Raw genomic sequence first — 12,401 nt, 5'->3', positions numbered from 1 at the left:
CCTAATTCTGGAAACCCTAACCCTAAAACGTGCAAACCCTAATTCTAAAAACCCTAAGAAGAACAAGCAACAGAAGAAGAAGTCCTACTAACTTATGGGGACCCCGTCCAATGGGACCCCAAGTGACATAAAGGCATTAAAAGTAAAGCAGAACACACTCAAAAGACTTTGGACATCAAAATATGATGATGTGACACCTGTACGGACGTCCCGGAATTCGCGGCGGATTTTTAGGGAAATCCTGAAATTTTAGGAAAGTGATTTTTTGGGTCAGCTTTTCATATTTGATGCTTTTAGGCTTTGGGCCTTTAAATATGAGGCTTGGGGACCCTCTCTGGCACTTTTTAGCGCACAGATTGCAGAGCAGGTGCTCCTCGACTGTTGTACTTTGTGGATCGGCAGTAATATAAAGAAATACCGAAAGGGGCGCCAAGGTTTGGGGCCAATACTCTATGGGGTGGAATTCCGCCACTCCATGTCGCGTGTCGTCTCTCTCTCTTTCAGTTCAGTTGTTATTGAAGTGCTAAAAGTTTGTTCAGTCTATTCTTTTCTATTGGCACGTGGTGCCCGTCTTGTGACAGTGGTATCAGAGCATCAGGCGTGTGCTTTTCTGAAAGCATACCGGTCCTACAAAAGAGCAGGCAGAGCTATTGGAATTGAACTATATTTGAGGTATCAGCCACTCCCACCCTTACTTCATCGCACATCGGGCGCCCTCCCGTCTTCACCGCTCATGTCTTACAGGGCATAAGCCAATTAAGATCCCTTGCAAGAGAAGGATCCAGATTTGTTTCAAGTCACTGTTTTTCTCAGAAGAGTGCCATGCAGATGTTGATGTCTACAGCTACCAAGCAGCATACTCCAAGTACTTGGTAAGCTTTCAAGAAAATTTTTGCCCAAAGTTATATGGTTTCTGACATCTTCCTTCGGAGTGGAACTTCTGGCAGAGTGGGGTATCCTGAAATGCTTGCCACGGAAACCCTAGCAGATTATTACTTGAAATTTCTCGACATCTCTCAGTAGATGTTTCTTCACGAGCAGATGACCTTGGAGGTTTAGTGCGATTGCTATCTTGGAACTACCATCGCCGCCATAGCAACACTGTTTGTCCAAGAGCTGACGGACCATGTTGTGCTTGGCTACGACCTCATGGATGGAACCTAAACCTAATTTTTGGTGCAGGTTTCAAGATGGAAAGTCAGTCGACTTTTCGAGCTGGACTGATGTCGAGATTGCTTTTTAAGTTTGAGTTCTGTTTGAACTTTTTTGGTGAACCTGTTTGGAATTTGTTTTGGATGGTATCTGTTTTGAACCTGTTTTGGTGCCGATTTGAATTGTTCGACTCTGTTTTGATACTGGTTTCAATGATTGGTGATTTTACTCCCGGATGGAGAAGTGAGAAATACTGTTTTGGTATTGTTTGAACCTCGGAACGACGCAAGCCGATGCCTGGGGAGCGTTTCGTTGTATGTTTGAAAACCTTCGAATGACACAGGTCGATGTCTGGGGAGCGTTTGGTTGTATGCTTGTAAAATAATTGTTGTTGCGACTCCCGGCCCGGACCTGGATGGTTATGCAGGAGGAGTATTAAGAAGTCTAAGCAGTGGTTACTCTCAGCACCTCCAAACGACGCAGGCTACGGTCAAGGGGGCGTTTGGTTGTAAAAGGCCTCTATATCTCCCGGCCCGGACCTTTTTAGGTTATGCGGGAGGAGTGATGAGGGAGTCGTTGAATATCTCCCGGCCCTGACCTTATTAGGTTATGCGGGAGGAGTGTTCATCGGCGGCTTTATGTTTCTATGTCTTGTAACATGCATATGTGAGCATTTGTGTTGCATTGTGATGTGCCAACCCCACTGAATATTCCTAATTGGATGAGATTGCCTGGGTATGTAATTTTAGTGCATCAAGACACCCGTGGAAGATCAGTACGGTTTGGGTGTGATGGCTAATTTTACTACGCCGGAATATCAAGAGTTCCGATCTGGATGAGAGGAGAAGCTAACTCCTTGATCAAACAGCCGAAGGGAGCAGCTAACTCCTTGATCAAAAGAGCAGACAGGAGAAGCTAACTCCTTAATAAAAAGAGCAAACTGATTGTCCCTCGGAAAGACCCTTGGAAATTTTTGAGCTAACTTGAGTTGTTTTGCAGATATGTTGTAATCGCGGACGATTACTCTCTTTCAAGAAGGGGAGATGTAACAAACTGCTGACGTGTCAAAGCCTAAAGAATGGAGCCAACTTACAAATGATGTGGCTATCCGAGAGCAGAAACCCTAACCCTAATTTCTGCCATAAACCCTAACTGTTGAAACCCTAATTCTAGAAACCCTAACCCTAAAACCTGCAAACCCTAACCCTAAAACCTGCAAACCCTAATTCTAGAAACCCTAAGAAGAACAAGCAACAGAAGAAGAAGTCCTACCAACTTATAGGGACCCCGTCCAATGGGGCCCCAAGTGACATAAAGGCATTAAAAATAAAGCAGAACACACTCAAAAGACTTTGGACATCAAGATATGATGATGTGGCACCTGTACGGACGTCCCGGAATTCACGGCGGATTTTTAGGGAAATCCCAAAATTTTAGGAAAGTGATTTTTTGGGTCAGCTTTTCATATTTGATGCTTGTAGGCTTTGGGCCTTCAAATATGAGCCTTGGGGGCCCTCTCTAGCACTTTTTAGCATGCAAATTGCCGAGCAGGTGCTCCTCGGCTGCTGTACTTTGTGAATCGGCAGTAATATAAAGAAATACCGAAAGGGGCGCCAAGGTTTGGGGCCAATACTCTCTGGGGTGGAATTCCGCCACTCCGTGTCACGTGTCGTCTCTCTCTCTTTCAGTTCAGTTGTTATTGAAGTGCTAAAAGTTTGTTCAGTCTGTTCTTTTCTATTGGCACGTGGTGCTCGTCTTGCGACAAGGAACCTTGAGCACAGTTCGGAGCACTCATCTTGAGCAAAGCGCAAACATTCATTCTGCTGCACCTAACACTAGAAGTCTCGGCTGAATCCTTGTCTTTGGTTGCCTTTTCTGACCCCTGTGATGCTTCAGGAGCCGTTTTCACAAAGGGCTTCTTCGCTGAATTTTTCTTTTGCTGCTCTCCTTTCTCGTTGCTCGGAAACCCACTGTCCTCTCCTTTCAACAAGGCAAGACCAGTGTTAGCAACTTCCATAAGCTAAGTGAGGGTAGCCACTCTGTTCTTGGTACAGTAGTCCCCAAGCCCTTTAGGCAGCCCACAACAGTACTTCTCTATCTGCTCTATCAATGGCACAAATCTGTAGGTCACTGAGAGTAACGCTTTACAAAACCTCCGATTGTACTCCAGCAAGCTCTTACATGTAGCCGAAGTAAGGTGGTGCCAATCTGTCATGACGTCGGCTTCAAATTCATTTGACAGCCAAGCAGATGCAAACATTGCTTGAAGTAAACCCAAGTGGCAGGTGCCTATCCTTGCATTAACAATGTCGTCCACCATGTAAGCGCATTGTCCTTTAAGAAAGTGGCAGCTTTCCTTACTTTAGAGGCCTCTGTAAAATTCCCTCCTACATAAGCTGTATTAAACTGCTCGAGAAAAGTGAGAGCCTTTGCTTTATCCTCAAAGCCACTGAAAGTGCTGAACTTCACGGATGCAGTACTTCCTTTGTAAGCTTTCGACTTTTCCAGTGCCCCCAAATTGTCATACGGAAGAGCCTGCAACATGGGCATTGTAGTAGGTATCATCGGCACATCTTCGCCATTAACATTTTGCGTCAGAGGTGCCATATCTAGCTGCAGTCCAGAAAAACCAGCCATGCCAAAATGACCCTGTGGCACCCCAAACTTGCCCTGGTTGCACTGAAAACCTTGCTGCATGCCGATACTACCATACATGGGGTTTGGTATCATGCCTTGCATACCCCCAAACACTATTCCTAGCATGTACGGCTGACTTCCAGGCGCATAACCAGCCATACTTTGGGACACAGATCCACCCCCGAAATACCCAGGATGTACTGTGGGTGGTGGAAAAACTGGATGCATTGCCTGGTAGCCAGTTCCCTGTCCATTCAAGACAGCATGCGGGCTCTAAAAGGTGGCGGGCTGAACTGGCATAACCTGTGGAATAGGCGTCCTAACCACCTGTTCAAGGACGGGAGGAACCTGTTTTGGAGCCCTCGACTCCGCAACATGCGAGTGTTCCCTATCCTACTGAGTCGCATGAAGTACTTGGCTTGAGCATCAACAAGCTCCGTTCGCGGTGTAGGTTGCCTATTTTGCTGTTGCACTGGTGGCGCTTGCAAAAACTCCATAAACCTTGGATTGTGCACCAGTTGCGAAAAGACATTCACCGCGGCAACTAACTGAATCTTGGACACATCATCCTCAAGTTGCCGAGTCATAAAGCCCTGTACTACTGGAGGGACATTCACATCAACAGGAGGTACAGACTGATGTGGCCGTGCGCTCTCGCCAATCTCAAACACCATAGGGATTTCATGTCTCTCCTTCGAAGAGAAACCCTCTTCCATAATGCCTTCCCTTTGTTGGCCATAGTGTCACCCCGCGTTCCTGTACTCTGTATCTTTACCCAAAACAACCGAGGCTCACTCTTTAAGGAAAAAGTTATTGATGTCCCGCCATCGGAACCTTGAAACCGGCATGTGGGGCGGTAGGCTTTCGCTTTCACCCGAAATTCTTTACTTTACTTTAGACACAGAGAGAGAGAGAGAGAGAGAGAGAGAGAGAGAGAGAGAGAACATTTGCAAAAGAAACCTACGACGGGAATTAACACTTAAGTACACACACTGCTCGGAAGCTAGAATGCTCCGCGCAGACGCCGACAACTTGTAGGCCCCAAAATTGGCGCCCCTTTCGGTACTTCTTAAGAGGGTAAATTAAAAAGTAGAGTCCTGGGAATTCTTTACCTATATCCATCTAGATACCACCTGTTTTGGCCAAATTCCGGTAGCATAACAACCCCAAAACTTGCATAAAACCAATTTCCCTGCTGGAACTCACTTCCACTGGCATAAACCCTTTGATTCCTACCCAAAAACAATAAAGTCAGCACGCTGTATTTACTGGTTTTTGCCCTGTTTTCAGCCCTAAACAGTCCCCGACCTGTCCTCTGTCAATGGGACACTCTTCCCAATGGTCCTGCCGTCCGTACGGCTGGAACAACGTATACACAACGCTGAAAACGCACCTGTTTGGTGAGGTTATGACCCTCCCCGGTGCCTGCTTTGGAGTAGCAATTAGCTACTCCTGTTCCTGCTCAAGGAAGCTCTTGCCTCAGCACAAAAGCATGAAACCACACAGTTGTACATCAGTCAAATGAAGAGCCCTCTTGTGGGGCATCACATAACTGCACGTAGGGGAGAGAGAGAGCAATATGTAGTGTGCAGGTCATCACTCCTAACACCACACTGTACATAGAGAGGAAAGCAAGCATTCCATAGCTCTTAACCTGTGACAGGAAATTACAAAATGAGCCTCCCATCTATAACTTCAGCGCTACCTCTTCATGCATGAGGAAAGCGCATTAAAATGCGCCACTTGGCACGATTACAAGCATTTTCCCGTTTCGGGGTTGCCGCCTAAACATCTCCCGACTGGTTGCCCAGTTGACTTTGCGGCAGAGTTGTAAAATGTTCCCCTTGTCATTCCGAAGGTAATGACGCGAACACATTTCACGGCCCAAAAATGCAGTTCCCTAATTTTTAGGAGATGCTTCCGTTGGGCTCCCACAAGTCTTCTGACCACCTATCCCCATTGGGACCGCATCCACAAATGCAATGTGGCCCAACTGTCGGGTACTTTCCTTTGGTGATCCCACCTTGGCTTTGTGCCTTTATTGAGTTCACTTCCTAGAATCCACCAACTTGCTAAGTGCAACGAGGGACCTACACGATCTTGAACTGAGCCTAGACATCCTCTTACTATACGAATTCCAATGCCGACCAACTTCCCGTCTGCGGTTGAAACTACCGTTCACATTGACCTTACAATGTCCGACCATTTGCAACTTCAAAAAGAGGGTCTCAAAAATAAAACAAAAATCATTGGAAAGAAACCAATAACTAAGGTTAGCAATTGCCACATCCTCGTGACATAGTTAACAACTGCCACGTCCTCGTGACCCACAGATCATCAACTATTAAAACTGCTTCAATTCATGCCAAATTACATCGAAGTGATGGGCAAGTTGTCTTGTTGCGTGCTTTAGATATGTATTACATATTTTTTATTTTTGAAAAGGAGCAAGTAGACATTGCATGGTGTAACAGACTTCGACACCCAAGTTGGAAATCTGGCACAACACACGAGAGAATCAACACTTCAAAAACTTTATCACAATTTAATAGAATCAACACGGCCCAGCGTAGTTCCGTGCCCGGAGGTATTGGTCCCCAAAGTCTGACCCTCTATTCGGTATTTATTTTTGTATTAATGCTTTAGCAAAGTTACAAAGTCTTGAGGGTCCTCTCTGCTCAGCTGCTCATCAGCAAACTGAGGGCAGGAGGCCCTCTCAATATGTATTTAAAGGCCCCGGCCTCAAGGCCTCTCAAAAGCAGTACATGAAAAGCTTCAACTCAAAAGCATCTTTCTCAAAAGCTGGCGCAGCCCAAAAGCTACAGCGCAAATCGCGAAAATCCGTACACTCTACCACGTCAGCAGTAAAACATGGGGTTCCGTACTGTTATGCCACGTAAGCATTTTCTGGGACTACCACATCATCAGTTTGTGACATATCCCCCTCTCGAAAGAATTGTAATCGCCCTCGATTATGCCAATAAAAATAGACATAAGCCATAAACTAGTTTAGTAGACACTGACTCTAAGTACCGATGCAACGTCCGTACAGTCTACCACGTCAGTGTAAAACATGGGGTTCCGTACTGTTATGCCACGTAAGCCTTTTCTGGGACTGCCACGTCATCAGCTTGTGACATACCCCCCTCTCGAAAGAATTGTAATAGCCCTCGATTACGCCTGTAAAAATAGACATAAGCCATAAACTAGTTTAGCAAACACTGACTCTAAGTACCGATGCACTAGACGACACAAATCCAGCACTTGCACAAAGACGGCAATCACTAAACATCAAATCATATTCAAATCAAATCACATAGAACCCATCGAGATCTAGGACCATGATTCCTAGCAACGTGTTTAGTAATCACATCTAGATCCACACCGGACCTCATCAATGTGGGATTAACTAATTCTTACTGCGATCATGTCCATAGAATCTTAAGACCAAAATGCTGGCAGCTGCAATCATTTCGTCTTTCAAATATGCACTCAACACAATCATATGAGTGAGCACACATAAATCAGATTCATTTTCCAGGAATTCGCATTTCAAAGTACTTCATTCAGAAAGCCATAAAGCAGAACACTGTCAGCATATCACTATCCCTGAAATCCAAAGGAAAATCAATGACTTTATTCCATCTCGGTAATCTGTGACAAAAAAGAGAGTAACTTCCCTCTTGTGCAGTCCCATTTGCACCAGATTCAACCGTGCTGCTCTACGAGATCTTTCGAAATAGACGCAGCTAGATCAAAAGCCTCAAGGTAAAGTTCTAATATCTTGTCACGTGACACATCCAACCCTATGTGTCCATGGACAAGCTACAGCATGACCAGGGTTCAGTTCAGTCAAGTCAGTTTAGAATAGGAAGTGATCTGGCACTTTTGTGAGTCTCTTCGCAGACCGTGCATGTCCAGACACTTAGATTAGATGCATATCCTCCGGTTGCACACAGCATGACCATCAGATTCCAGTTAGAAACCATCAATAGCATTTTTACAGTGCATAGACCTATTTTTCCTATTTTTGACATTTTTCACTTATTATTTTTTAAGTGACTTTTGTTGGAGAGTAGGTAGGGCAATTTTGCTAATGAAATATATAGGCAAACCAGAGTTAGCACTTTCTAGCAGAAGAGACAGCAGGAGCACACACTCAACAGGCAACTTCTCAGCAGAACCCCCAAGAGGCCTAGCATTTTTGCTCCACAGCATAAACCTAGCGTTTTTGGACTAGATCAGCCAATGTTTTTGGATCTTGCAGATTCCTGGCAATAGCAAGAAGCAAAAGCCCCAGCGTCAGAAGATTCACCGTAGCAAGACCATTTTCAGCCTAGCGTTTTTGCCTCAACCTGAAGCCCTCAGCGTTTTTGCAGATCTTCGCGACGGAATCAGCCCTAGACTCAGTGTTTTCAGTTTTCAACAGTTAGAACCCGCAGAACAAGTCCCGAACCTCGCAGATCTCACCTTCCCGCAGCAGCAGATTCTCGCCGCATGGTCAGATCCCTCGTACTTTGCAGATTCAGCCCAGAAAATGCAGATTTCAGCATCTCCGTTTTCAGCGCATCGTCATCGACATCGAGTCAGAATTCAGCAGATAAAGAATTGCAGATTTCAGGCATTAGCATTTTCAGTTTTCAGCCCGTCTCGTCGTCGACATCGTCGGCAAGTCCACGCATTGTAGCGATTTGTGCAATCATAAGTAGACCGCTCTCGCCATAGAGAGTGGGGCCTTCGGAGGAGGGTTTGACAACATTCTGGTGTCGTATTCTTCTCTCTATCTCTCAGTCTTAGCACCTTCATTCACAGTGTTCACCACTTTGTTTGTGTCCATTGCACTCTCTCACTAAAGGAACGGAAGGCTCTCCCTTCCGTAAGTAAAAGGAACCTTGAGCACAATTCGGAGCACTCATCTTGAGCAAAGTTCAACATTCATTCCGTTGCACCTTACATTGGTATCAGAGCTATGGCAGTGTTCTGTATCACTCAAGGAAAGAACCACTTTTTTTTTTTTTTGCTTGTTGTGGTCGCACGTACCCAAGTTCGCTTGGGCATGTCAATTCATAATCGTGTTTTTGAAGAGTGACAGGAAACCGAAGAAAGAAGGGCTTGTCCAGTCTCCCCTTGTGCCTCTTTTCACTCATTAAGAGCGGACCGTGCACTTAACGGCCGGCCAATCGACGTGAGGTGGGAAAAAGCAACCTTGGTGTGAGCGCAAGCCCACCAAGGGGTGCGCCCGCGGAAAAGAGTAGAACTCGGGTGAAGAAAAGATCCTTCTCTAACACAGAATGCAAGCGAAAGAAGAACCTCAAGAACCCAAGTTCCTTGTGAACTTAAGAACCCACGACTTCAGTGGATGGTCATCACTCGAAGCGGAATGGATACTTCGCTTTTAAGGTGATGAGCATGAGAGAGGCGAAGAAGAATTTTCCCCACTAGGAGGTTTTTCCGACCCTCCCCCCTCCCCATCTACGCCGAGGATTGCACTAACTCCTATGGAGGAGTTGGAGCAAATGTTTATGGACAGGAAGTTAGAACGAGAAGCAAGAAAAGCAGAAAGAATGGCAAAATTTGATCGTGAATGCAAAGAAAGAAAAGCAGAAATGGATCGCAAACACGCAAAAAGAAAAGCAGAAAGAAAGGCAGCCATAGAGCGTGAGCATGAGCAAGCGCAACACATGCAAGAGTTGTTGCGACTCTTTTCTCAAGTGCAGGCACAAATGCAAGAGATTCGGGAAAAGGAGACTCTCTCAGTCTCTTCTTCTCCAAAGCATGACAAACAGGATTTGCATGATGATAAGCATGATGAATTGCATGATAATGATGAGCATGCTGATTTGGATGATAAGGACAAGCACGATGATTTTCATGAAGATGATGTGATTGTTCACAAGGATGATGTGTTAGTTGATACTATTTCTAGTGAAGCTAACCTTATTGCAGATTCGATCAATCACGAAGAACCGATCTTATCTCTCGAGTCAAGGTCCAAAGAACCCCCTCAGGAAGAACCGATCTTGGCTCTCGAGCCTAGGTCCATAGAACCCTTACAGGAAGTACTATGTGTTCAAATGATTTGTCAGCACGCATTGTTCGAGTGTTTCATTCGTAATCGTTTCCTGTATTTTAATCAGCGTCTTTATGTGATCCCTTTTCCTAGGCATGACATATTGTACGTTGAGTACGTTTCACTCATCAATGAGCACGGATTTATGCAGATTCTTCATGAAAAGCTGAAAAGTATGCATTCAAGGAAGTCACATTCCATGTCTCTTCCTTGGTACGACACAGTGGTAGAAAGAGCAAGAAAGTATGAGCACCAAGCATGGGCATTCCGTTGTGAATTGCCACAGTTGATTGATGTAGATCAGAAAGACAAGATTCGATCTCATTGTTTGCGTGTGTGTGGCGAATGGTTTGGCACTCCGTCTCTTTGTTCATCTACATTGCATGCACAGTCTTTGAAAAAGACAAGATTTTTTCCAATCACTTTACATGGAATAGATATGTTCATGTTTTTGTGTTGGAAGTGGTTTTAAGAATTTTCAGCCTCGGAGATTCCTAAAGAAGGTAACCGCATGACTCTAGAAACTGCAGAACGCTTGGGCCTCACATTGGCTCAGCTTGGAACTCCAGTCACTTCCGGATCGGCATTCAAGGGGTTGACCACCAATGCAAAGTCGTTTCTCTCTCTAGGAGAAGATGCACCGGAGTTATTCAAGGGTTGCATACAAAAAATAACTATAAGAAGCCGTTTCTTATCGGTACCATCGAAAGAACAAGCCGTTTCGAATTTGATAGCTTTCCCGGTCTTGTTCTATTTCCCGTTCCATGTGACTATGGCAAAAGCAGATGACACTAGCAGTGGCAGTTTTCTATGCCAAGGGGCTATCCATCGAGGGCATGTCCCATGTATGCCAGACCCATCTTGGGCACTTGTATATGCATCTTGTTATCAACATGGAGAGCCTTTCCCAAAACTCTCTCTCTCTTTCTCATTTTCAGATGTCGTGTCTCTCTCTACCTCTGTGATCTCTCGTCTCTACCATTGCCTTGTATATGTATGGCATAGCAGGTTTCTCTTGAAGCAGAGAGGTCCTACAAGAGTAGAGCCACATCAATGTCGAGGCGTATATCGGATCGGAGGCCAGTCCATGTCATCACCCCATATTCGTTGCCTAATTTGACACAACCATGATATGCAAAAGACTAGCTAGCTCCATCCGGTACCAAACTAAGGGTGTCAGATGTCATGCACAGGTGGGTAGGGAGTGGGAGTGAAGAGTCCCCATAGAATAACAGTAGGGTTTTAAAAAGCCTGCTCTAGTTCCCTCTGACTGACTAACTCATGTTGTAGTCAGATCTCACTGATCTCCCTTTGATGTACTCTTTGGCCAGGTATCCTGGTGCTTGCTCGGGATCGTTTGCTAGAGTGTACAAGTGGCTGGAGAAGAATCTATCCTTTTCTCTCGACTCCAGGGTACTCTGAGTGTGGGTTTTCCTGAGAAAAGAGCTGTGTATCGGGTCCAATGTTCTCATCTGCTGGGCATTTGCATACATAATGCTCCTCGCCCTCCACCCAACTCTACATACCCTGCAAATCCTCTGGATTCTGCTTATGTTGGGTGCTCAAAATATGGGAAAAACGAAGTTCTAACACAGCAATCTCATCATCATAATCATGATAATCGTAATGAAACTGGGTTCATTGAGGTATCATTCCTACATGTGAAGACACTGCGTGTTAAACCTGAGTAAATCAAAAATTCAGCCTGGCATAGAATGGACTGAATGTAATAATATTGATACATGCACGGAATGCAGCAATGTAGGCTGTCTATGTAACAAGAAGAATCCATGGACAGCCCAAAAAAAAAAGCAAGTGAGCCCCTGCTATGCTTATTTGACTGTACAAGAAGCAGCTTCAATGCGACGTAGGCAGACAATCAGACACTCTGTTTGCAGAATGTAATACAGCAATAAAGGCCTTGAGCATGCGTGAACAGGAAGCTTCGGTTTAATGAAGAAAGGAAAGTGATACCTCATCGCGAAGCTGCAGGGCCTCCTCGTGTGTAACACTGGCCGCGGAAGCGTGGCCTGTGAGGAGGAAGATGATCAGTAGCGGGATCATCACTTCGCACTTCGGATGGTATCAGCTACTCTCTCGTGAGTCGTTAGCGAGATCATCACTTCGCACTTCGCAATGTAAGTGATCTCCCCAATGCCGTAATGTCGGCTGGCCCACGGGCGCACTTCGCAGAGGGAATCTAGGATTCCAGAGCTCAAGGGTCGCGCGGGTTTGATCTTCGCCATCCGATTGCCACAGTGAACTAAGGACAAAAACGACGCCCCAAGTTCACCCATAGTTCTCCGGCCTTGTACATGAAAGCCCTACTCTCATGCTAGCACACGTCGGTGTCCATGTCGGCACGGGAGACATTGACATTCTAGTTTACCCACCCTTAGTTCGCCCCTAATTTATCGTTAGTTTACCCACCCCTAGTTCAACCTGGTTCAAAGCCGTTTCATGAACCCAAATTTGGGCCCTAGATCCCCTATGGGCTAGCCCCGATGTGATATAGTGGCGAGGGTCTCAGCACCCCATATGC

The 12,401-nt window shown here is 45.5% G+C and overlaps 1 protein-coding gene across 3 annotated transcripts in view; it reads right to left on the bottom strand.

Annotated features, from left to right (window-relative positions):
* LOC147456589 (Glycosyl hydrolase family 47 protein) overlaps window positions 1-12,153 on the bottom strand; it is a 141,321-nt gene extending 129,168 nt beyond the window's left edge. The window contains exon 1 of one of the 3 annotated variants that reach the window (XM_086515019.1): window positions 11,834-12,153. In XM_086515019.1, the coding sequence (XP_086371145.1) occupies window positions 11,834-11,923 (90 nt within the window). In that variant the 5' untranslated portion in view covers window positions 11,924-12,153. The remainder of the gene's footprint in view (window positions 1-11,833) is intronic. The other 2 variants (XM_086515018.1, XM_086515017.1) reach the window with 2 other exon arrangements.
* Between the last annotated feature and the right edge of the window lie 248 nt (window positions 12,154-12,401).

The sequence above is a fragment of the Adiantum capillus-veneris genome, chromosome 6 (assembly GCF_014529385.1).
Source record: "Adiantum capillus-veneris isolate H3 chromosome 6, ASM1452938v2, whole genome shotgun sequence".
NCBI lineage: Eukaryota > Viridiplantae > Streptophyta > Polypodiopsida > Polypodiales > Pteridaceae > Adiantum > Adiantum capillus-veneris.
Note: the sequence above shows the minus strand (reverse complement) of the source record. Positions and strands in the feature narration are given on the sequence as shown.